At 39.5% G+C, this 25,066-nt stretch overlaps 5 protein-coding genes and 1 pseudogene across 11 annotated transcripts; 5 read left to right on the plus strand and 1 right to left on the minus strand.

Annotated features, from left to right (window-relative positions):
- Positions 1 to 3,218: 3,218 nt before the first annotated feature.
- Positions 3,219 to 3,917, minus strand: LOC104753651 (uncharacterized). The gene has a single exon (XM_010475872.2). It carries the CDS (start codon positions 3,915 to 3,917, stop codon positions 3,219 to 3,221), a length of 699 nt encoding a protein of 232 aa, XP_010474174.2.
- A 1,572-nt stretch (positions 3,918 to 5,489) lies between these two features.
- Positions 5,490 to 7,618, plus strand: LOC104750512 (protein FLX-like 2). Of its 3 annotated transcripts, none has more exons than XM_019237546.2 (5): positions 5,490 to 5,636; positions 5,837 to 6,447; positions 6,616 to 6,761; positions 6,859 to 6,950; positions 7,135 to 7,618. In XM_019237546.2, exons 2-5 carry the CDS (start codon positions 5,864 to 5,866, stop codon positions 7,408 to 7,410), a joined length of 1,098 nt encoding a protein of 365 aa, XP_019093091.2. In that variant the 5' UTR covers positions 5,490 to 5,636; positions 5,837 to 5,863; the 3' UTR covers positions 7,411 to 7,618. The 3 variants fall into 3 exon arrangements, with proteins under 3 accessions (XP_019093091.2, XP_019093090.2, XP_087349377.1); XM_019237545.2 differs by having other exon boundaries at positions 5,491 to 5,636; positions 6,859 to 6,976; XM_087493251.1 differs by having other exon boundaries at positions 5,532 to 5,599; positions 5,691 to 6,447.
- Positions 7,619 to 9,785: 2,167 nt separating this feature from the next.
- Positions 9,786 to 10,682, plus strand: LOC147925663 (uncharacterized). The gene is made up of 2 exons (XM_087492712.1): positions 9,786 to 10,184; positions 10,245 to 10,682. The coding sequence occupies exons 1-2, from the start codon at positions 9,786 to 9,788 to the stop codon at positions 10,680 to 10,682; spliced, it is 837 nt and encodes a 278-aa protein (XP_087348838.1).
- Positions 10,683 to 12,067: 1,385 nt separating this feature from the next.
- LOC147925664 (uncharacterized) lies at positions 12,068 to 12,541 on the plus strand. Its single transcript, XM_087492713.1, has one exon. The coding sequence runs from the start codon at positions 12,068 to 12,070 to the stop codon at positions 12,539 to 12,541; it is 474 nt and encodes a 157-aa protein (XP_087348839.1).
- A 4-nt stretch (positions 12,542 to 12,545) lies between these two features.
- On the plus strand, positions 12,546 to 15,387 carry LOC104750513 (uncharacterized). 3 transcript variants are annotated; one of them, XM_010472313.3, is made up of 7 exons: positions 12,546 to 12,900; positions 13,149 to 13,274; positions 13,372 to 13,508; positions 13,604 to 13,784; positions 14,081 to 14,665; positions 14,757 to 14,942; positions 15,050 to 15,387. In XM_010472313.3, the coding sequence occupies exons 2-7, from the start codon at positions 13,152 to 13,154 to the stop codon at positions 15,224 to 15,226; spliced, it is 1,389 nt and encodes a 462-aa protein (XP_010470615.1). In that variant the 5' UTR covers positions 12,546 to 12,900; positions 13,149 to 13,151; the 3' UTR covers positions 15,227 to 15,387. The 3 variants fall into 3 exon arrangements, with proteins under 3 accessions (XP_010470615.1, XP_087349378.1, XP_087349379.1); XM_087493252.1 differs by having other exon boundaries at positions 12,761 to 12,900; positions 13,133 to 13,274; XM_087493253.1 differs by having other exon boundaries at positions 12,875 to 13,033.
- A 564-nt stretch (positions 15,388 to 15,951) lies between these two features.
- Positions 15,952 to 17,703, plus strand: LOC104750514 (F-box/LRR-repeat protein At1g67190 pseudogene; annotated as a pseudogene). Of its 2 annotated transcripts, none has more exons than XR_015585277.1 (2): positions 15,952 to 16,086; positions 16,289 to 17,703. The product of XR_015585277.1 is annotated as an F-box/LRR-repeat protein At1g67190 pseudogene, transcript variant X1 (transcript). The 2 variants fall into 2 exon arrangements; XR_015585278.1 differs by having other exon boundaries at positions 15,963 to 16,086; positions 16,241 to 17,703.
- Positions 17,704 to 25,066: the final 7,363 nt, after the last annotated feature.

The following is a 25,066-nucleotide window of genomic DNA, read 5'->3' on the forward strand; positions in this document are numbered from 1 at the left end:
TTTGATGTTGAACAGGATTGTTAGAGAGATAGACTGCACTTACATTATCGCAATAAACCAACGTTGCTGTCCGAATTGGTATATGCATTTCAAGGAGAAGATTTCGTATCCAACAAGTTTCAACGACAATGTTAGCTACCCCTTTGTACTCTGATTCACCAGAACGTGACACTGTTTGTTGACGTTTTGATGACCATGAGATTAAATTCTCCCTGAAATAGACACAATATCCTGAGGTAGAGCGTCTAGTGTCCGAGCAGCCTGTCCAATCTGAGTCAGTATAAGCAGTGAGGGAGCCTATACGACCGCGAAACAGTTGAAGACCATGGTCGATGGTGCCTTGAAGATAGCGAATGATTCATTTTAAGGCTTGAAAATGTGGTACCCTTGGATCATGCATAACAGGCAAACTTGTTGAACGTCATAAGTGATGTCAGGCCTTGTAAACGTAAGATACTGCAGAGCACCTGCTAAGCTTCGATATTTTGTGGGATACGAGATTATCTCTCCAGATTCACCCGTGAGCTTTGAGTTGACATCAACCGGAGTATTAATAGGCTTGGAGTCTTGCATTTTAGCTTTGGCTTTGATCTGCTTTGTGTAATGCGACTGAGAAAGGAGAATCCCCGCCTTGTTGTACTCTGCTTTTACACCTAGAAAGTAACTTAAGCGACCTCCATCTGTGATTGGGAATTCACTCTTCAGTGCATTGGTGAGCTTCTCAATGAGCGACTGTCGCGATGCTGTAAGAATAATGTCGTTGACATATAAAAGGAGATAAGCCATATCGTTACCTTGCTTGAACACAAACAGAGAATTATCACTCTTGCTCATACTGAATCCTAGCTTCGACACAAACCCTTTAAATCTGGCATTCCAAGCCCTTGAAGCTTGTTTGAGACCATAGATAGCCTTGTTCAACTTGCAAACATAATGAGGAGTTTGTTTGTCAACAAATCCCGAAGGTTGATGCATATATATAGTTTCTTCAAGGTCTCCATGCAAGAAAGCATTTTTCACATCTAGTTGTTTAGTTCCCCATCCTTTCGCGACTGCTACATGAAGTACATCACGAATTGTTATAGGTTTAACCACTAGGGCAAACGTTTCAAAGTAATCGACCCCTTCTTCTTGTGTTTTGCCATTAGCCACTAATCGAGCTTTGTACCTGGCTAAATTGTCATCTGCATCATATTTATGCTTAAACAACCACATAGAGTTAACAATGTTTGCTTCTCTTGGTGGAGGTACCAAATTCCAGGTCGTATTCTTAATTTGAGCATCATATTCATCAGTCACTGCAGGGTTTCAGTTAGGATCTGATAAAGCATGTTTGTGAGATTTTGGAAGTGGTGATATAGTTGTCGTAGTGAGGAGGGAGAGAGGTTGTTTTGTTTTTCGAGTTCCGGCTTTACTTCTAGTAGTCATTGAATGACTAGGAGGATTCTGAACCGGAACCGAGACTGCAAGAGAGGGTTGAGCTTGAGAGATAGCAGGATCAATAGATTGTGGAGGTGGTGTTTGGGAGATAGGTGATTGTAGGATATCTTTGAACATGGCTGAAGGCTCATCAATCTGCTTTAGAAAATCGTAAGCAGTATGGTTTCGAGACATCTCTGCTTTTGCTAGGAAAATGTTTTCATCAAAGATAACATGCCTTGATATAACAATTTTATTTGTTTGAATATCAAGACATCTATATCCTCGATGTTGAAGGGGATAACCTAGAAATATACAAGCAGTAGATCTAGGAGAGATTTTGTGTATGGTTGAATTGTTTAAGTGCGGATAACATAAGCAACCACATACTCTTAGATGATCATATTTTGGTGCTTTGTTGAACAGAACAGAGAAAGGAGTTTGAAGACCAGTAGAAGAGCTAGGGAGGATGTTCAACAAGTGAGCAGCTGTATGTAGAGCTTCAGCCAGAAGGAAAGTGAGAGATGAGCTTGAAAGAGAAGAGTTCTAATAGTATTCTTTATTGTTCGTATCATCCGTTCTGACTTGCCATTTTGTTGGGAAGTGTATGGACAAGAAAAACGAACTTTAATACCATTAGTATCAAAATGATTTGTGAAGGAAGTATTAGGGTATTCACCCCCATTATCACATTGAAAGGATTGAATGGATGCATCGAATTGTGTTTTCACATAAGACGAAAAGTGGAGAAACTTTGTGAATACTTCACTCTTTCGACGTATGGGATACACCCACGGAAAATGTGAAAAATCATCAAGAAATATGACATAGTATCGAAGATCACTGATACTTGGAACAGGAGATGTCCAAACATCAAAGTGAATGAACTCAAAAGGTTTTGTGGTAACAGAATTTGATTTATGAAAAAGAAGTTTAACATGTTTCCCCAATTGACAAGCATTACATGATGATGGTAAGCTAGTCTTATTACAAAGAAGATTATTAGAAGAAAGCAAATATTTTAAAGTCTCGGTATTGGTGTGTCTGAGCCTCATGTGCCATAGGGATGGAGAAACTGCTAGACAAGTAGATTCAGAACTTGTTTTATTGATGGAAGGTTGATAGGGATAAAGGTCTCCAGTACTGTCACTGCGGAGCAGAGGCGTCCTTGTGAGAAGATCCTTCACAAGAAAACCAAATGGATCAAGTTCGACAAAACAAGCATTATCTTTTGTGAACTTTCATACTGAGATCAGATTCTTGATAATACTTGAGGTAATAAGGATATTTTGGAGTTTAAAAGGAGGAGAATTAGACGGAAGGAATGTGTGGGCAAAAAGAGAGACAGGAATAGAAGAACTGTTCCCAACAATGACTGATTTAGTGTTGTTCAAGTTAAAAACAGAGTGGAGTGTACCTGGTGAGGAAGCCAAATGTGTCGTAGCTCATGTGTCCATGTACCAGTCTCCTGCAGATGGCTCTGTGAGAGTCATAGTGTTGAACACTTCCGCAAAGTCTCGTGTTGGTTGCAGTTCTGCAGCGTGTGCTTCAGCATTGTTCGCCCCAGCTGGTTTAGGTCCTGGTCCTAGCAAGCCACGGTTCTGGAAATTTGAAGGATACTGTCCTCACGGTGCAAACTGAGGATTCGGCCAAGGGTTGTATGGACTTGGCCAATAGTTTCCCCAAGTTGGAAACTGATGTCGCTGCTGTTGGAAAGGAACATTGTTTTGTGGGTGAAAAGCGTTGCGACCTTTGTTGTTGAAATGATTGTTGCGACGCCCTTGACAATTGTTCCTCTGCTATGCGGTGTGATTTGATTGACTCTGATGAGTGTTATGTGTCATGACCAACGCTTTACGGGAGGAAGCATGAGCCGAATGAGCAGCAACAGTCTTGTGAGCCTTCTTTAAGCGAACCTCTTCATCTTCAAGCATGGACTTGGCATCATCAAAGGATGGAAAAGGCTTATGGTGTTTGATAACATTGATGATGTTATCAAATTTCTCATTGAGTCCATTCAACATATACATCACGAGATTACGATCATTGACTGGAGCATCCAGGTTGGAGAGTAGGTATGCCAATGACTTGAGTGATTGACAATATGCTTGAATGGATTGGTCACCAATCTCCAAGGTTTGTAGCTCATTGTCGATCTTCATAGCCCTCGCATCTTTGTTGTTGCGGAATTGGTTCTCGATGCGGAGCCAATTATCACGAGCAGTGCCACCGGTCTTGAACGATGACTTGAAGAGCAGTGGGGCAAGAGTTCCATAGATCCACAGCTTGACCAGTCCATCACGTTTCAGCCACGTTTGATCATTTGCATTCGCCGGAGTAGAGGTGCCATCAACATGTCCTAAGACATCAAAGGTTAGGCAATGAGTGAGGAAGAGTTCTCTCCAGGCATCATAGTTGTGATCATCCATGTCAAGAATTAACGGAATGTGTGATTTGATGTTGGTGACACCAAATGCACGCTCATTAGGGACAGCCATTGAAAGAAGGAAGAATAAGAAAAGCTAAAAGAGCTGAAGAAAATACGAAAGAACAGCAGAAGAGATTGAAAAGAGAAGAAAAATTTCGAGATATGGACTAACTACAAAGTTCTTCCTAAAATGTTGCAGAAAATATCTAACTTGTATTGACTAAGTTGAGAACAGAGTTTTTAGGACCAAATATTCTATATTCGATCAGTAGTTGCATTTGATGTATGGTTTCATGGGACGCTTCAAGATTGAGTCGTCACTTGTCGGTTTGTGTAACTTCTTGTGAATCATTTCTTCTTGGTGATCTAGTGTTCATGCAGCCATTCGTGAACATCCGCATGTGCTTTGTGAACCACTAGTGTGGGACTATTGTGGGAGATTGTAAAGATTTGATAGTCTCCAAATCATAGTCGCAAAACTCCATTGATAGAAGCACCTGCGTCTCTTACTGGTGTTGTGGCACATATTGCGCCATACGTTCCAAAAACGCTTCATTTGATTCAACTTTCTTGTAGTATTATAGCAAAGTCGTATGGTAAATGTTCTTTAGCAGAGAAAGTAAGCAGTAATCACCTAAGCGGACGATACGAAAAAGGTGAGAATATCAAAGCAGTATAGGTATATCGCAGAAGTACGTGTTACCAATCAAACCCAAAAAGAAAATAATCCACCCTTACGAAAACGACAAAACTTTGATAGTTTTAACACAACCATTTTTCACGAAAAGTGCAAAAAAACCAACAACGAGGAAGCAGTTAGATGTTCAAACCGTTCGACCACACAAATACCGTTACCGTTACAACCATAGCATAGGCTAGTCCCATTGTATCTATGATACTGATCATTACTAAAATATTTGCAATTTCTCATAACTCCATCTTTGGCCGGAACCGTTATTCCTAAATCCAAAAGCAATGCTTCGCTTAATCGCTTGTCTACCGATGAACTTAAAGTTGTATGAGTCTTTTTGGCGGCCAAGGCATGTATGTCTTTTAGATAGCTCTGAAGTTCTAGAGGAATAATAGCCTTTTTAAGCGGTTTTCAACTTTTCATCAAATATATAGTGGTGATGAATCTCCACAGGAAGTAACATTTCGATAATTCAATTTCCTAATTTTGTGGAGAGGTTCTCTTAGGGCAATGGCTTCTGCTTCCAATATATATCTAAACTAAACTAACTTAGGGAAATCAATTGATGCAAAACCCTTAAAAATATATCTCCCACTTGAATCATGCAAAGTCCAACTAATACCCGCTCTACTATTTTGTTTTTTGTTTGGTTTATATAATTAAAAAAAATTATTAGGTTATAAATATATATATATTTTAAATTTAGGACACTTATTATAAATACCAAAACTAAAAAAAATATGTTTTACACCTTAAAATTTTAATTGGGGTACTTTGGAAAAATAAAATCTTTATAGTAGTTTCAAAAAATAAAATTTTTGTTGTAATTTTTTTGAAACAATAAAATATTGTATTTTGAGAAATTTTGCTAAAATTTAATACAGTAGTACTTAAAAAAAGAAAAAAACTATTAACACTAGTATATAAAATAAATAAAATCCCCTGGAACTAAAATATAAAAATAAAAAAATTCACGCCGGTTAAAAATAACAACAACTTCGCCGTCGTCGTTTGCTACTAGTCTTCCTCGCTTCTTTCGCAAACTCAATCAAATAATCCCAGTAAGCTTCTCCGATCCCCCTCTTACTCCATTCCAAGGTACGACTCGATCTCGTTCTATTGAATAGAATCTTTAAACCAAAACCTTTTCAGGATTTAATCGGGATTAGTCAGGATCTTAAATCATTGCTTCGTAGTTGATTTTGGTGATGTTAAAAACCCTAATTCCGATGATTGTTCTGTTCGCCTCTGAATAAGTTTGATTTGAATGTTTCTAGTTACGTGCTTTGATTTTACAGATAAAGGACTTTGAAGCTTTTGATTTGATGGAAAGCAACGGAAGAATCCATCCATCTCATCATATGAGGCGTCCTCTACCTCCAGGTCCCGGCAGTATTGCGCATCCGGAGGCTTTTGTTGGTCACGGTGCTATGCCGCCGCCTTCAGCTGCTCAGGGTGTGTATCCTTCTTACAACATGTTGCCACCACATGAAGTTATGGAGCAAAAATTCGTGGCACAACACGGGGAACTGCAGAGGCTTGCTATAGAGAATCAGAGACTTGGTGCAACTCATGGTAGTTTAAGACAGGAGCTAGTTGCAGCGCAGCACGAATTGCAGATGTTGCAAGGGCAAATTGGGTCGATGAAGTCCGAGAGAGAGCAACGGATGAGGGGTCTTGCTGAGAAAGTTGCGAAAATGGAGACTGAGCTTCAGAAGTCTGAGGCTGTGAAGTCGGAGTTGCAACAAGCACATGCTGAGGCACGTAGATTGGTTGTGGCTAGGGAGGAGCTTATGTCTAAAGTGCATCAGTTGACTCAGGAACTTCAGAAAGCTAGTTCAGATGTTCAGCAGATACCTGCTCTGATGTCTGAACTTGAGAGTTTAAGACAGGAGTACCAGCAGTGCAGGTATTTAATATGGTTGTAGAATTTGAAAAGTAACGCTTAGGATTATAGGAATGGAAGTTTCTAATATCCCAGGCCCTTGACACTCTTTCTATAGCTATTGAGTTTTTCAGCCATTGTATCTTCCTCTTATGAACTGTGGGATGAATTTTATTTCATCTGATTCTGCAGGGCAACATATGATTATGAGAAGAAATTTTACAACGACCATCTCGAGTCACTTCAGGCAATGGAGAAGAACTACATGACTATGGCTAGGGAAGTAGAAAAACTTCAAGCACAGTTAATGAACAGTGCAAATTCAGACAGAAGAGCCGGTATTAAGCTATTCATTTAGTTTCTATTCTATTTAGCTTTTTTTGGTCCACAAACTTTTTCAGTATTTTAAGATTTGTATCTGTCAATCAAATGAAGGTGGCCCGTATGGTAGCAACATAAATGCTGAAATGGACGCTTCTGGGCATCAGAGTGGAAACGGTTACTATGACGATGCTTATGGTCATCAGGTGCACTCGCGCATTGAGAATCCACTGTATTTTTCCAAATTTAACACTTAGGGACTCAAAATTTTTACGACAGTATAACTAGAAGGATGGGGCTCTAGATTCTATCAAAACTTTCCACTTTATTGACCTGCCTAGGAGAAGATCTACATGTGCTTGAGCTATATATGTTTTGTTACTTTTGCAGGGATATATTCCTCAACCAGTTGCTGGTAACGCAACTGGACCAAATCCAGTTGTTGCTGCATCTCAATACCCTTATCCAGGAGTAACTCAGCCAGGGTACTACCCTCCAAGACCCGGTTACAACTTCCCAAGAGGCCCCCCTCCTGGTTCATATGATCCAACAACAAGGTTACCCACAGGACCATACGGCGCTCCATTTCCACCTGGACCATCCAACAATACTCCGTACGGGTCAGCTGCAACAGCCGGTGCACACGGAAACCCTAGTCGCAGATGAAGCCATCAGTACATAATATATAATAACTCACCAGACTGGAATTGTTGCCGGTCTGGATAATTTATGGGTAAAGAGAAGTTGGTACAGTGGTGAACTTTTGAGTGCTATTATCTGTTTTCTTCAAGTTTTGGTGACGTTTGATTGTGATACTAAAGAGATGTAAAAATCGGAACAAAGAAGATACATTTTTTGTTCGTTCTTTCACCAATTCTCTTGTCTATATCTTTCAGTCAGATAAAAGAGTTTACACACTATTGCTTTATTTGGATGCAGTGGTCTCAAAACAAACAGATTTATTTGAGACCACTGCATCCATACTTTATTCTGAATGAAACACGAAGTACACACTATTGCTTTATTTGGATGCAGTGGTCTCAAAACAAACAGATTTATTAGTCTCAAGACTCTCAACCTTATAATGATTAAATAAAAACGGTCCAATTGACAAACAGATTTATTCGTCCCAACCGTCGCAATAATTCGAATTTTATACTCGAAAAATTGTATGATAATTTCTAACAATATTTATGATTACAACAGAATTATGCATATCTAAATTTATAAATGGTGGAGGCTGACAAAATTATGCACACCTAAGAATTTATGAAATAGCTTCACAAACGACGTTATATCTTATGGATTTTTGATCTCTCTCTAGAATCTCTCTCTCCCTCTTTCCTTGGTCCCCGACGCCGGCCTCACACTGGTTGTCGGAAATTTCTTTCCTGGATGACAAAGAAAAAAAGGAAACCTTTTAGGGGAGCCGTTCCTGACTCATCTAAGTTTGCCACCGTCTACGCCCACGCTTCATCTTCCCTCTCCGGTAGGCTGCGAGTAAGTAACTCCTCTGGCGGGGGCATTGATGGCGGTGGACACTCTGAGGGATCTGTTATGATATCCTGCGCGGAATCCCCCGTCCCACACCCTCCCTTCGGCTTAGATCTGAAATCGAGAGCTACCTTGGGAACTGCGCCAATCCCAGATTCAAGCCCAGCGGCAAATCCTCTGCCTGCCTCCACTGTTGAGACTCCCGTCTCCGGTGTTGAGTCAACAGTAACACTGGACCATGAGTCGCCTTCTATAAATAATGCCCAATTGACGATCCCTGCGACTGTCTTGGCCATTCCGGGTCAGCAAAACCCTCCTGTCACCACCGATACAGCTACAAAGACTCCTCCTAAACCTGCTACTGCGGTTTCTGAGCTCTGGGTTGATCGGGTGAAGGGATCTTCAAAACGCCTCTCCAAGACAGACGATGGCTTCACTCTCCCGTCTGGAGAATTATGTGTTAGCATCCCTAACGAAGTCATCGAGAGGAACATACGCACTTGGGACTTCTTCATTCTTGGTCAGTTCTATTCTGATCCACCCTCTCAAGGGACCATCCACAACATTGCAAATGGTATCTGGAGCAGAAATTACAGAGACATCACTGTCTCGAAGTTGGAAGGAAACGCCTACCTGTTCAGGATTCCTAACTCCCACACCCGGCATCGAGTTCTAACCCAAAGATTGTGGCAGATCGAGGGTCAAACCATGTTCGTTGCTAAGTGGGAACCAGGGTTCACCCCTGAGAAACCCAAACTATCCTATGCCCCAATTTAGATTGAATTGAGGGATGTGCCGCTGCAGTTCTTCCATGAGGAAGGTCTGCAACGCATTGCCAGCCTCGTGGGAGATCCTAAGAGTCTCCATCCCGCAACAGCAAACAAAACCAACCTGGACGTGACTAAGGTGCTCATTGTCATTGATCCGAGGAAACCGCTACCGGAAGCTGTAAACGTGCAGTTTGAATCCGGCCAAATCAGTAGGATACTGGTCTCTAGCCCTTGGATGCCGCCAGTGTGTACTCATTGCAAAGAAATTGGACACAACATCAAACACTGCAGGTTAGCGCCAATCACATGTACATCCTGCTCCTCTTCATCCCACACCACTACAGCTTGCCCGAAATCCAAATCTGCACCTTCGAAGCAGCGACGGAAACAGCGAAGGAAGAGATCAAAGACTCCCGACTCTCGTATTCAGACAGAACAGAGTGGCATAGAACAGCGCTGGCAGATAAAACCAGCTCCGACAGAGCCTAGCTTACAATCACATGCTTGCGTTGTCAACACCGTCATGCGTCAAACAAAAGATCTGGTAGTGGTGTCTAATGGGCCGCCTGCTCAGAGTTTGGTTGCGGGGACATCTTACAAGCCCATTGTTGCCAGTTCATCTGCCGCGACTCAACCTGTTCCATCAGAGGAAACGGTATCTGCGGCCTCTTCTGACATCCCTTCATCGGACTCGGAGGAGGAAAAGTTTATCAAAATGCTTTCTAAGCGGAAGCAGAAACTCCTAAGGGGAAAGGGCCTCAATCTCTCTCTTTAAATATGTGTACAAAGGAAATTTTTTGTTGGAATGTCCGGGGATTTAATATAGCATCTCACCGGAGCGGATTTAAGAAGTGGTATAGGGCAAATAAGCCTCTTTTTGGTGGTCTAATAGAGACACACGTCAAGCAGCCAAAGGAAACGAAGTTCATTTCGAAGCTTCTTCCTGGCTGGTCTCTGGATTCTAATTATGCCTTCTCTGAGTTAGGGAAGATTTGGGTTGTCTGGGATCTTGCGGTCCAGGTTGTGATTGTTGCCAAATCCTTGCAAATGATTACGTGCGAGGTTCTTCTACCGGGTTCATGTAGATGGATTGTCGTCTCGATTGTCTACGCGGCGAATGAAGAGGACAAACGGAACGAGCTATGGACTGAGATTGTTGATTTGGGTGATTCTCAGGTTGTTGGTGTATGACCTTGGCTTGTACTCGGAGACTTTAACCAAACGCTTCATCCTCAGGAGCACTCCCAGCTGACATCTCCAAATGTTGATCGCAGAACAAGAAACCTCCGAACCTGTTTGCTTTCTGCAGAGTTGTCGGACCTGGTGTACAAAGGGAACAAGTTTACCTGGTGGAATAAAAGCAAAACTAGGCCAGTGGCAAAGAAGTTGGACCGTAATATGATCAACGAAAGTTGGTGTATAGAGTTTCCATCCTCATTGGAGATTTTTGGTGAACCTGATTTTTCTGATCATGCCTCTTGCGCAGTGGTACTGGAAAAGGACAAGATAAAGAAGAAAGGACCCTTTAGGTTCTTCAACTTCCTCGTCCAGAATCCAGATTTCCTAAATTTGGTTAGTGATAGTTGGTATTCGCTTAATGTTGTTGGCTCTGCCATGTACAAAGTTTCCAAGAAGCTGAAAGCCCTCAAAAAGCCGATCAAGGAGTTTAGTTGACTAAGGAGGTTCATGAACTGCTTCTGAGCTACCAAAACCTCACTCTAGCCGACCCCTCCATTACAAACGCAGAACTAGAATTGGAAGCACAACATAAGTGGAGCCTTCTTTCCACTGCTGAGGAGAGCTTTCTCCTACAAAAATCTAGAGTGCTATGGTTCGCAGAAGGTGATGGAAACTCAGCCTATTTCCACAGAATGGCAGAATCCAGGAAAGCTATAAACACGATTCATACTTTGTATGACGGTCAAGGAGTGAAGATTGAAACGCAAAAAGGGATCACTGACCATTGTGTGAAGTACTATGAGCAACTTCTTGGAGCTGAGGTAGGTCCTTTCCAACTCGAACAGGATGACATGAACCTGTTGTTGTCGTATCGCTGCTCTCCTCTCCAAATCAAAGATTTAGAACGTCTTTTCACAAAGGAGGAAGTCAAGGAAGCATTTTTCTCCCTGCCAAGGAATAAATCGTGCGGACCTGATGGCTACTCTGCAGAGTTTTTCAAAGCCTCGTGGAGCGTCATTGGTGTTGAGGTCACCGAAGCCATTGAAGAGTTCTTTAGCTCAGGAAGTCTGTTAAAGCAATGGAATGCGACTACTATTGTCCTCATCCCGAAGACCTTGAATGCCTCAACAACCGCTGACTTTAGACCTATCTCGTGTCTAAACACACTTTATAAGGTCATAGCAAAGTTACTTACGGGAAGACTTCAAAAGCTGCTTACCCTTGTCATATCTCCGGAGCAGTCTGCTTTCCTTCAGGGTAGGTCACTTGCTGAAATTGTCCTTCTAGCAATGGAGATGGTCCACGGATACAACTGGAGAAACATATCTCCCAGGGGAATGCTCAAGGTCGACCTGCGCAAAGCATTTGACATTGTACGTTGGGATTTTGTAATAGCTGCCTTGCGCGCCCTCGCTTTCCCCAAAAAGTTTATAAACTGGATTCATCAGTGCATATCCACAACAACTTTCTCAGTCGCAGTAAATGGCTGCAGCGGAGGTTTCTTTAAGAGCTCCCAAGGTTTAAGACAGGGAGACCCTCTTTCACCATACCTGTTCGTTCTTGCAATGGAGGTCTTCTCAAAGTTACTTCAATCTAGATTTGACAGTGGTTATGTTCACTATCATCCCAAAGCTATTGATCTTACCATCTCCCATCTCATGTTCGCCGATGACGTTATGATCTTCTTCGATGGTGGTTGCTCCTCCCTACATGGCATTTGTGAAACTTTAGACGACTTTGCTTCTTGGTCGGGGTTGAGAGTCAATAAGGATAACAGTCAGCTATTTCTTGCGGGACAAGACCAAACAGAAGCATCTGTTGCTACCTCCTATGGCTTCCCGCTAGGCTCCTTACCAATCTGATACCTTGGACTCCCTCTAATGTGTAGAAAGCTTCACATAGCGGAATACGAGCCTCTGCTTGACAAGATCACTAGAAGATTCCAATCATGGTCCATCAAAGCATGGGGACAGATGAGATCGTCTGAGTGTTGTCTATGTACGATCGAGACGGAGTCAAGGGATTACTTAATGCTCGTGTGTGAGTTCTCAGCCCAACTTTGGAGGATGATCTTCAGCAGACTGTGCCCCCGTCAACGGCTATTCTGTTCATGGAACGAACTCCTCTCTTGGACCGGACAATCTTCAAACTTTGCCCCTGCTCTGTTACGCAAAGTGGTCGCACATGCAGCTATCTATAACATTTGGAGGCAAAGGAACAACCTTCTCCATAACTCTTGCAAGCTCGCCCCGTCCATCATCTTCAAGATACTCGACAGGGAGGTACGTAACATCATCACAGCAAGAAGACTAAGGAAGCATTGGCAAAACTTAATGCTTCTTTGGATCTGTTAACAACCCAAATCTTTGTAACTCTATAGCAGTTTTGTTTTATTTTTTTGCCTAAGCTGTTGTTGTGTAGATATTACCTTTTGTAAAACCTTTATTTATTACTAATGATATTTACATGTTTAGAAAAAAAAAAAAAAAATTTATGAAACGATCAAAAATTACTTTTTTTTTCCTTCAAAAATTTGATATTTTAAATTCCCGCCAGACTCCCATCTAATTTTCGCCTCTCCTTTTAGCTATTTGGCTTCCACTGTTTACAGACCACAGAATAGAGAAAGAGTAAAATATTGAGGCAAACGAAGGAGACATAATTCCCAAGACAAGAGAGATAATTGCAGCAGATTCGTATCAAATTAGACCAGGTAATACAATTCTAGTCGAATTAAGAAAATTTTAATTTCTAGGGTTCCATTTCGATTTCTGTAAAAGGGATATTGATTTCTCGATACAATTGCCGTAATTTAAGTTTAGGGTTTCGCGATTCTGGCCCATTAGGTTAGTCTAATACAAAAAATGTTAGTTTTGATTCTCTCGGCGATGTTGGGGTTGCACTCCCAATTTTGGTTTCATGTCGAAAGTTTCAATTTTTTGTAGCTTTTGTTTATTGTAGGATATGGAAAATGTGGTCGCAACTGTGAGTGGTTACCATGGATCTGAGAGGTTCAAGCTCATCAAGCTTATCTCTCATTCTGGAGCAAGTTATGTTGGGGCAATGTCAAGATCCATTACGCATTTGGTTCGTGTGGATTGTTTCTCTGTCTTTTATGAGATTTTAACTACTATGTAGAAACAAAGTCACATACCCTTTTTTGTTGTATTGTGTATTTGTGTAGGTATGTTGGAGATTCGAGGGGAAAAAGTATGATCTTGCAAAGAAGTTCAATACAGTAGTAGTAGTAAATCATCAATGGGTGGAAGAATGTGTAAAGGAAGGGAGACGAGTTTCCGAGACTCCTTATATCTTTGAAAGGTTTTGCTTATTGTTGTTCTGTTTCCGTATATGAATTTGTGTAGGTGAGCTTCTCGGTTTACTAAATGATGATTGATAAAGCCTTAATTTTTCAGTGGGGAAGAGGTTGGACCTTTGATGATGGAACTTCCCGCGGTTTCAGGGGAAGCTAAAGTCACTAAGAAAGTGAAGAGGGCTACTGAAACTTTTGATAAATACTTTAATAATGGTGAAGAAAGCAGGAGGGGATCCACTTCTGAGCTTGCCACTTGGATGGATTCTGTCTTGTTGAAAGAGGTAATACTCGTTCTCTTCATATCTATTTGCATTAGATACAAGCAAAATCTAGAGCTCGACAGATTTTAATTCTTTATCTTCCATCTATCAGTTTAGTTTTATTGAATTTGAGTATTAGTACACTCGTTTTCTGTATGATTTAAGAGAGAGACAGGGTAATAATATATACTCATTAGGTTAGTTTCATATTGTGATATAGCTACCAAGATTAGCAATAGGTGGTCATTGTGGAATGTTTGAATTGCATCACTGTTCTGTGTATGGTATATAATAACTTTGATAGTTCCTGTCTTTAGAAAACTACAGAAGCAAACAGACAGTCAGTGCGATTAAGAACAAAGAGGCCGAGTAATATTTTTGAAGACAAGGAAAACACTGGCGTGGCTGAATCTTCAGGGAAAGGAAAGAGGCGGTTAGTACAGAAACGCTTGTGCAGCAACCTTATCGACCTTGAATCTGATAATAGTTGGCTTGACAATTCTGACGAGAACCGAAATAAGACTCAGGATACTAGAGAGCCTGATGATGAAAATGTGAGGGAGTGTGTTTTCGAACCAGGAGAAACATCAGCTCTTCGGCATCCTGGAGACTCTGCAACACAAAACTGGGACGTGGATGAAATAGAGGAGTCTGAAAATTGGAGTCATTCAGCTGTTTTTAAACGTCCGAGATCAAATAGTACAGAGAGAAAACTGCAAGAGGATGGGTCAAACTACAACAAAACTGATTCAAGAAGAGAAGAGACAGAAGGAACTGAGAAGGTTCCTCCTGCACAGGTTTCTTGTATCATATGCTGGACCGAGTTCAGTTCCAGTAGAGGCATTCTCCCTTGCGGCCATAGGTTTTGTTATTCGTGCATCCAGAAATGGGCAGACCGTTTGGTGAGTTTATCTTCTCCGCCTTTCAAATTAACACTCATACAATCCGATTAGTGTAATTAATGCAAACGCAATAATCAAATTACACCTGCAGGTTTCAGAGAGGAAGAAGACAACATGTCCATTATGCAAATCCAATTTCATCACCATCACAAAAATAGAAGACGCTGGATCATCTGACCAGAAGATATATTCACAAACAGTCCCTGACCTATCTTCAACAAATAACACTCTTGTAGTACTCCCTGAAGAAGAAGAAAGACGAGGCTTCAATGCACTGGTACTGCCATCTCCCTGACTCTGAGAGAGTCTTGATTTTCTGCATATGCGCTCTTGATCTTGACTACAGCCTTCTTCTTTCTTATGTTTATTGTTTTGTGTCTGCAGGCTCGAGCTTCAGGTTGCAGCAAATGCTTCTTGACTGAGCCGGAAGAGCTTCTCATAAGATGTCACCTCTGCAATTTCCGGCGCATCCACTCTTATTGTTTAGACCCTTACCTGCTTCCTTGGACCTGCAAGCATTGCAATGATCTTCAGATGATGTACCAGCGTCGTAACTATTAAATAAAAATATGACCATTATGTCTTGGATTTGAAATTATGAAATATGAATGTTAACAATATCTCCCGTTGTCGTTTACATGAAATAAACTGAATTTTAATACCATACACAATCCAAGTAACTTTGAATTTTTATACATAATATTTAAGAGATTTCTCCTTCATTTTTTTGGTGAAAAATTAAAATAAAATTGGTACTATGATATTAATTACACAGATCGAACCATATCAAATTAAAACAAAACAAAATAGGACTGTTGGAATCAATTTAATGAAAATTTCTTAAAATCCAATTGGTTAAACAAATGTATTCTAAGTGATTTGTATAAAATTTACAAATCTTATGTTATTCAATTATGAATTTTAAAAAGTTTATTAAAATTCGTTGTTATTAAACTGATGATTTAAAAATTTATTTTAAAATCCATTGTTATTCAAAACAGTTTGTGGATTTGGATTTTAATAAGTTTTAGGGATTCGAGAATTTGTTTAGTTAAAAAATACAGAATTCCAAATTTCATAGTTTTATGTGAGATTTAAAATATTTTTCTCATAAATCATATCAATTTCCCTAAAATCTATCAAAATTTTAAATTTCATAAATTCTATAAATTCCAAAATCATGATTTCAATATACACCTCTTTTTTAAGTCACTTTTTAACAATAAATTGCAAAAAGCAATTTTCCTGAAAAAAATAATTTAAAGCTTTGTTTTCAGTACGATGCCGTTTACTTTTCACCTCTCCTGTTTTCTTCTCCTTATAATAAACCAGATCGCCTCCTCCTCCAATCTCCTCTTCCTCCTCCTCGTAGATCCACCGTCGTCCTCCGTCAATCTCTTCACACCGAAGAACCAAAATCGGTAAACAGATGTTTGACCGTTGCTTCATTCATCATATCTGTTAAAATTTCGATTAAAATTGATTCAGATTCCGTCTCTCCCAAACCTGATTCTCTAGACTTCGATGCTTTCATTAAAACAAGGATCTATTTGTAATTTTGTTTGTTTAATGTAGTTTGATCGAAACGAGAGATTTCATCTTCTTGCTTGCTTGCTTTTGTAGCTGCCTTGTGGGATCCTTTTGTTTTTGGAGTTGTTATGGACTATCTTCCTGTAGAAGTTATTGGAAACATACTCTCACGTCTCGGTGGAGCTCGAGACGTGGTGATTGCTTCCGCCACCTGTAGAAAATGGCGTGAAGCTTATCGTAAACACCTCCAGTCCCTTACTTTCAATTCCGCTGATTGGCCGTTTTATCGAGACCTAACAACCAACCGTCTCGAGATCCTTATAACTCAAACCATTTTCCAAACCACGGGGTTACAAGGTCTCTCCATTGTGATGGACGATGCTAACAAGTTCTCGGCTGGTACTGTTATGGCTTGGCTTATGTATACTAGGGACACGTTGCGTCGTTTGTCTTATAACGTTCGAACCACTCCTAATGTTAACATTCTTGAGATCTGTGGGAGGCAAAAGCTTGAGGATTTGGTTTTGGCTCATAACTCGATTACTGGTGTTGAACCTAGTTTTCAGAGGTTTCCTTGTTTGAGATCTCTTTCGTTGAGTTATGTTAGTATTTCGGCTTTGGATTTGAATCTTTTGCTTAGTGCTTGTCCGTTGATTGAGAGTTTGGAGCTTGTGAGTCTTGAGATTGCGATGTCGGATGCTCAAGTGACGATTGAACTTAGTAGCCCGACGCTGAAGAGTGTTTATTTCGATGGGATTAGTTTGGATAAGTTCATCTTGGAAGCTGATAGTATTGAGTTCTTGCATATGAAAGACTGTGTTCTTGAGCTTTTTGAGCTTATAGGAAACGGGACTTTGAAGCATTTCAAGCTCGATGATGTTAGTGTGATTCATCTTGATATCATGGAAACTTCTGAAAGCCTTGAAGTTGTTGATGTTAATCACTTTACGATGGTTTGGCCAAAGTTTTACCAGATGATCTCAAGATCACAGAAACTTAGGAAACTCCGTCTGTGGGATGTGGTCTTTGATGATGACGATGAGATTATCGATCTTGAGTCCATTGCTGCTGGTTTCTCTCAACTGACCCATCTTTCTTTAAGCTACGACCTGAAAGATGGAGCTGCTCATTACAGTTTGCAAGGGACGACTCAGTTGGTGAACGTGACTGTGCTGGAGCTCGGATGGACCTTGATCAATGATGTTTTCTCAATCTGGGTCGAGGAGTTGCTGAGAAGATGTCCGAATCTGAAGAAGCTGATCATTTATGGGGTTGTCTCAGAAACCAAAACACAAGGAGATTGTCAAATTCTGGCTACATTCACATGGTCCATTGTTCAACTCATGAGGAAATACATTCATGTCGAGGTACAATTCGAGTACGAGTAAACGATTCTTCTTCTCGATGTTGTTATTGAAAACAAGTTGAAACATGTGTAAAAAGATTTGAATATTTGGATTTTTGAAGTCTTTTTGAACTTAATGTGAATATATCTTCATTCCCTGCTCCTTGCTTTGTTTTCAAAACTCGCTCGATGGAAAACTGGATTTTTTTAATGCACGGAACTGGATTTTAACCAGACTGACCCCGAACTAAAAACAGCTGTTCAGTGTACGTTGGTTTTCAATTTGCAACCCAACCCTACAAAAGTTTTGCAATTGAATTCTAAACCACCAAACTTTTAAAACTTACCGACACAAACATTTTAACTTCATCAGTTTGGTAAAATCCACGTGAACCGTTGTCTCATTTCTTACCAACACAAACATTTTAACTTCATCAGTTTGTCGATTAAAAAAAAAAATTTGTTCCAAGCTATAGACATTCATAAATTTAATCTGTAGTAAATATGTTAAGGACAGCGGTTAAAATATGAAGATTAAAATAATTTTTTTGGCTATATTATTATACGAGAATTCAGCCAAAAAAACCCAAACTTTTCAAATTTGCCAAAAAAAACACGAATTTATGGTCTAACCAAATAAACACTCAATTATTGTTGACTTTCAAAAATATTAACAGGCTTTTCGTTGACTTGCCAAATCAACACACCGTTTATAAGGTTAACAGAAAATTTTAACGCCATTAATAACATGTACGACGTCGTTTTGAAATTCTTATTTAAAAAAAAAAAATCTACATCATCAAGGCTCGAATTCGGGTTCTAGGAATGCATAAGAGAGAATTTTTACCACTGAACTAGTGGCAGCTTTCAAACATTAATATAATATACATGATTTTATATGCGTACACGGAATTAAAAAAAACTGCAATCTACGAAACTAAGAAAATTGAGAGAAAAATCCCCAAATATGGAAAAGAGTACAAAGCGAAAGAAATTAGTTTCAATAGAAAAATCAATTGAGTAGATTAAAATGAGAAACAAAGTGATCTATTTAATCTATGAATTGAAGGTTGAAAGGAAAAAGAAAAATCGATATGCTTGCTCTACGCCAAGGTCTTCTTCTCTCTCGACATCGGCAAAATCTGATTTTGGTAAAGTAGTTAAAGTCTGATTTTTTTCTTTTTTTAATTATGTGTACTCATATAATAAATGCTAGTATATTACATTAACTAGATTATGACCCGCGGTAAGTTTTTAATTTTTTTTTTTGTTAATTTACTATTTCAATACTAATTTTGCTAATATACTCTTTTGTTAATTTTAGTGATTTAATATATTGATATATCATGGTTTTTACGATTTTTAACCATGATATAAGTGTGCTTTTTGAGTTTTTTCATTTGTTTCTAGGTTGTGTTTGAGTCTTTACAAGTTATCAAGGATTTTGGCATGGATGGAGCGAAATGGAGCAATTTGGATCGTTTTGTAGCATTTAATCAAAGAAGTCAATTTGGAGTCTGATCAACTGACCAATGTCGATCGACACTGAAGGAGCATCAATCGACACCCAGTCCAAACCGACGAGAGAGCCAAAAATTGGAAGTTTTACAATTCTGCCCAAACTTTTCCACAATTGCAACACAAGTCCCTGACGTGTTTTTGGACATATTAATAGTATTTTTAGGTTTTAGAAAACCCTTAAGTTTTATTCTAGCAAGTTTTATTTTCTGCAACCCTGTGAGATTTTGAGAGCTTTTGGGAGAGAGAGATCTGAACTGCTTTGAGAGAAGAATTCATAAACTCCCTCTTTACTCTTTTAATCTCAATTGCTTATTATTCAGAATTATGTTTTGTTCTTCGTTGAATATGTCTGAGTAGTTTGCTTGTTAGGTTCAGGGTTTTTCACATGGATTTTATGATTTATTAGATCTGTTTATTTAGGATTCATTATCTTTCTAGATCTTCATCATAGGTTGTTCTTCATATTAATCCTTGATTGGCCATCTAGAATTAATAACCTAGGAAAATAAATTGATATGATAATATAATTGATTTTCCTGATAAAACCTTTTGATAAGCAAAATTACTTCTTGCAAAGAGATTTGATTTAGTAATTTTGTGAACAATCTAAACTTGTTTTTAAAGGTGATTTTTAACCTAGAATTTTACAAAGAGATTTGAATTTTCTGGTTTTAAATTTAGATAATATTTGCAGTGAGAATTGATTTATTTTACAAAAGAATTTAGAGTTCTAGATCTGATTTTTAATTGTTTGAATCCTATTTAATTATTGATTTAATATTTTGTAATTTCCTGAGAAACTCCATGTACCTAGCTTTTTTATATTCTGAATTTACAACAGTTTTATTTAATATTTTGCATTGCTTTTCTTTATTTAAAATAACTTGTTTAGCGTAATCATAAAACTCTATAATTTATTGTGTAATGTAGAGCCATTTTGGAATTCGACCCCTAAGTATTACAGTGACCTCTTAATTTGAGAGAGTAGCTCTAGGGTTTAATTTGAGCATATCAAATTTTGGCACCGTTGCCGGGGACTCTTTGATCTACCATTAAATTTGAGTTTTTAATTTCGTCTAAATTTTTCTTTTTATTTTCTACTTACACGTTTTTGTTTTTCCTCTCTTTGGTGTTTCAGGTGCATGCCTCCTAGACCTCACACAAGCAACAACAAGACTGATCCTACTATGAATCTTCAAACCAAGAGATGAGAAAACTTGAGCGTGAGAACAGAAAAGCATCAAAATCTTTGAAAATGGTTAACACAATCATTCTGGTTTGTGATGAGGATGGTGCTTTGAGAGATCAAGAAAATTCACTTGCGCAATGAGCAGGGCCAAAAGCTTGATGTAGAAGGCAATGTGATTGTTGAAGCTGTTGGCGACGAGCAGGCTAATGGTGTCGATCGACGCCAACTTGGCATCGATCGACACCCCCTTCCAGCAGACGGACGTGGAGCTGCCAACCACATCCACAACCCAGTTCGAAGACAGGATCCAAACCGGGATCTGATCAGGACTATTGCAGACTTCAACAAAGCTGATTTGATGTATGAAAACTGCACTGCAATTGTTCCACCTCCATTCCCAAGGAATGAATTTGAGCTGAAGCCTGCATACTTCCAGCTAGTTGGACAAAAACCCTTCTCTAACCTGCCAAATGAGAAGGCTCTGGACCATATTGAGCACTTTGAAGACCTGGTGACTAGTATCAAAGCCAATGGAGTGACTGAAGACTACATCTACTGCAAGCTTTTCCCATATTCACTTGCAGGAGAAGCATCGCAATGGTTGAAACAGTTGCCAGCCCGTTCTTTGACCTCTTGGCAACAAGTAAATGTGGCTTTCCTCAATTACTTTTATGATGATGCAATGTCAGATGAGCTGAGAGTCAAATTGTCCTCCTTCAAACAAAGACCAGATGAAGCTTTCAAGACAGTTTGGGTGAGATTCAAGGCTTATCAAAGGGACTGTCCACACCATGGATTTTCAAGAGTGCAACTGCTAAGCATCTTTTTCAGAGGAATTGACTGGGAATATCAACTAGCTTTGGATTTTGCAAGCCATGGAAACTTCAAGACAAGATACCGAGAAGATGCTGAAGTTTTGATTGAGAATTTGGCTTCCACCAATAGCACTAAGAGAGCAGATACTGAAAGGAAGAGATTACATGGATGATTTGATTCAAAACAGCTAGCTTCTGTTGATGCCAAACTGGATTCAGTTCATAATCTTCTAGTGGGTAAGAAGTCAGTCCAATTTGCTGCTGAAGTTGAGACATTTGAGCCAGAGCCAGAGAATACAAAGGAGAATGTCAACTATGTGTATGGAGCTGGGTATCAAGGTCAGAGATTCGGTAATCGACAAAGTAACAAGCCTTACAGTGGGAACTCTTCAGGCTACACTCCTAACCCAGATTACCAAAAGCAGCAACAAAACAATGGTCATACTAGAACCTATGGGAACTCTTCTTATCAGTCTCCTCCTCCATAGACTTCTTCTGAAAGCAGAATGGAAGCTATGCTAGAGCAACTTTTACAAGGTCAGGAACAATTATCAGTGACATTCAATGGGAAGATTGATAATGTCTACAATGAGCTTACTGGGAGGATTGATGCTTTGAACATTCATGTCAAGAAGCTGAAAAATCAGGTTGCCTAGACTGTTGGGTCTGTTAAAAGGCAAGAGGGTTTTTTTCCTGGAAGAACTGAATCAAACCCCAAGGATGCTTGCAATGCCATATCAGTGAGAGATGAAGATGATAGAGAAATTGCTTCTGCAGAACTGGGAGAGCAATCAGCCAATTTTTTTACTTCAGACGATGGTGTCGATCGACACCACCTGGGTGTCGGTCGACACCCCTCTCAGACAGAACCTAAAACTACAAAATCTCCAATTCCAGCAGCTGTTGAGAGGGTGTACAAGCCTAAAGTCCATTTTCCTAAGCCACGAAAGTCCAAGCAGGAGCTTGAGGAAGCTAGATGCAAGACAATGATGGATAAAGTAATGATTGAGATGCCTTTGATTAATGCAGTAAAGCTTTCACCACCACTTAAGCGGTATGTGAGGAGAATGGTATCCAATGGTTTGAGCCCTGAGGAAGGAGCACTACTTACCAAAGATGTCAGTGCAATTCTTTTGAACCAGCCCTCACAGAAAAAGAAAGGGAAGAAGCAAGAGGTGGTTGTCTCTATGGAAGTGAGTGCAATGATTCAGTGTAGGACTGCAGAGAAGTTACCAGACCCTGGAAGCTTTGTACTTGATTGCTCTATCTTTGCATAACGGTTTGCTCACTCACTTTGTGATCTAGGCTCTAGTATTAACTTGATGCCACATTCTGTTGCTGTGAAACTTGGGATGATATAATTCAAGCCAACTAGATTATCTCTTATCTTAGCTGATAGATCACAAAGAATTCCTGAAGGTGTCTTAGAGGATATTCCAATTAAGGTTGGAAACTTCATGATTCCCACTGACTTTGTGGTGCTGAAGTATGATAAAGAGCCTAAAGATCCTCTCATCTTAGGACGATCTTTCTTGGCTACAGTTGGTGTCGTCATAGATGTGCAGAAGGGACAAATAACACTGAATGTGGAGGGTTTAAGTATGAACTTTGAGATGCATAAGCTGAGGAGAGCTCCTACCATTGATGGACAGACATTTTCTGTTGAGAAGATTGCTGAGATAAGCTGCAAAGTTTCTGCTACACGAGCAACAGGCTCGGTGTCGACCGACACCCTATCAGCATCGGTCGACACTCCTCCACATCAGAAACTGAACTTGTCCACAACTGATGCTCCAAGTCATAAAGCTGTTCCCAAACAAAAAGCCCCCCACTCCACACTCCAGAGTCATCAGGTAAGGCAAAGGTACACCTCTTCTGCACCTAAACCACCTCCTATCATTAACAAGGCTTTCAAAGGTACAAAAACTGTTTTGCAGTTAACCAAGCCACGAGATTATCGTAGAGAGCTTGTTTCTTCTGTTGATGATTTTGCAGGATATTAAAGAAGCAAACCCATCCCAAAATCACGTCCTGGTCCTGTTCCTCATGTCCTTGGTAGACCTCACTCTTCTACTGCTTATACACCACCTTGGATGAAGAGGTCATGCTATGGGAGGCATTCACTGCCACGTTCTGATCCGCTGGATGACAGATCCGCTGCACAGTCAAGCTAATGACTGAAAACAAGCGCTTAGTGGGAGGCAACCCACTTCTAGGTTTTTTTTTTTCTTTTGAGTCATTTTTCTTTTTACATTGAGTTAGTTTTTGTTTGAAATTTGTTTGAAATCATGAATTGTCTATCTATCATGTTGATTTTAACTTGTGTTTGAGTGTTTCTTAACAAAATCATCATCTAAGGATTGATCCATCAACACAACTAACTGCAACTAACAAGGAGTTTCGGCCAACAAAACACCATTCGTGATGAGTGTCGATCGACACTGAAATGGTGTCGGTCGACACCAGCTGGTAACCCGAAAACAGTTCATCTTTTCCTTACAATTTTCAATACATTTTTGTTTCTTTTAGCTTTCCTCTTACTTGAAAACACTGGGGACACTGTCGTTTAAGTCTTGGGGAGGTTAGTACTAACTACTAACATAGTTTTTGTTCTTAGTGTGTCAAAACCGATTTTTGTTTTTATTGAGTCAAATTTTTCAAAATTGTATTGGGAACTATGATTTTTCTCTTTAGTGTATTGCCTTGTTGATTAATGCAGCAGATTGAATCCACTAATCTGACTAATAAAAAATCCAATGGCTGACCAGTAAACCAGAGACATCCAAATTTCCAACAGAATCCATAAAAGCCTGAGGTAACTTCTGCACTTTTCTTATATCTCATCAAGGAGATTGATGTTCATAGAGCTTGACTCTTTGTTCATGCCTAACAAGTAAGATTTTCAAAAGAAAATGGTACTCCTCTCCCTTGTTTAAGTTGAAGAGATTATTCCTGAGAGCTTTGTTTAGAAAAAAAAAGATAATAAAAGATGAGATGATTTTGATCAGTTTAGAGAGGGAGGTAAATTACCAGTGACCTCATTATTCTACTCTTGAGTCAAATGATCACACAAAGCTTGGAAGCGAGGGGTAGGTAAATTACCGATGACCTCATTATTCGCCTACATCTTTGCTTGTAAAAAAAAAATCAGTAAAAAAAAACAGCAAAGCAAAGCTCAAAGGAGGATAAGAGTAGAATAAGTCTGGGGGAGAGGAAGAATACCACATGTTGTAAAAATATATATCTTGCTTGTTATTGTATAGTACGGGAATGAGTCTAGAAGGTTCTTGACATTGATCAAATTGATGAGCCCCACCGATGAAGGCTTAATGGAGGAAGTAGTGGAATTTGGTTTGAATTTGGGATGCTACGAATGTCAACGGAGAAGTACATGGTGGTTTGATTTGGATTTATCTATTAGGCATATGGATTATGGTTTGAATGATCATGGTATTACCTTAGAAAGAACGTGAGTTTCTGTGTTTTCAAACCTCTTTCACAGGTCTAAGTTTCTGTTTTGCTTGAAGGCAAACAAATGCTAAGTCTGGAGGAATTGATATATCATAGTTTTTACGGTTTTTAACCATGATATAAGTGTGCTTTTTGAGTCTTTTCATTTGTTTCTAGGTTGTCTTTGAGTCTTTACAAGTTATCTAGGATTTTGGCACGGATGGAGCGAAATGGAGCAATTTGGATCGTTTTGGAGCATTTAATCAAAGAAGTCAATTTGGAGTCTGATCAACTGACCAGTGTCAATCGACACTGAAGGAGCATCGATCAACACCCAGTCCAAACCGACGAGAGAGCCAAAAATTGGAAGTTTTACAATTCTGCCCAAATTTTTCCACAATTGCAACACAAGTCCCTGACGTGTTTTTGGACATATAAATAGTATTTTTAGGTTTTAGAAAACCCTTAAGTTTTATTCTAGCAAGTTTTATTTTCTGCAACCCTGTGAGATTTTGAGAGCTTTTGGGAGAGAGAGATCTGAACTGCTTTGA

This window comes from Camelina sativa, chromosome 16 (assembly GCF_030686135.1).
Source record: "Camelina sativa cultivar CO46 ecotype springtype chromosome 16, ASM3068613v1".
NCBI classification, from domain to species: Eukaryota; Viridiplantae; Streptophyta; class Magnoliopsida; order Brassicales; family Brassicaceae; genus Camelina; species Camelina sativa.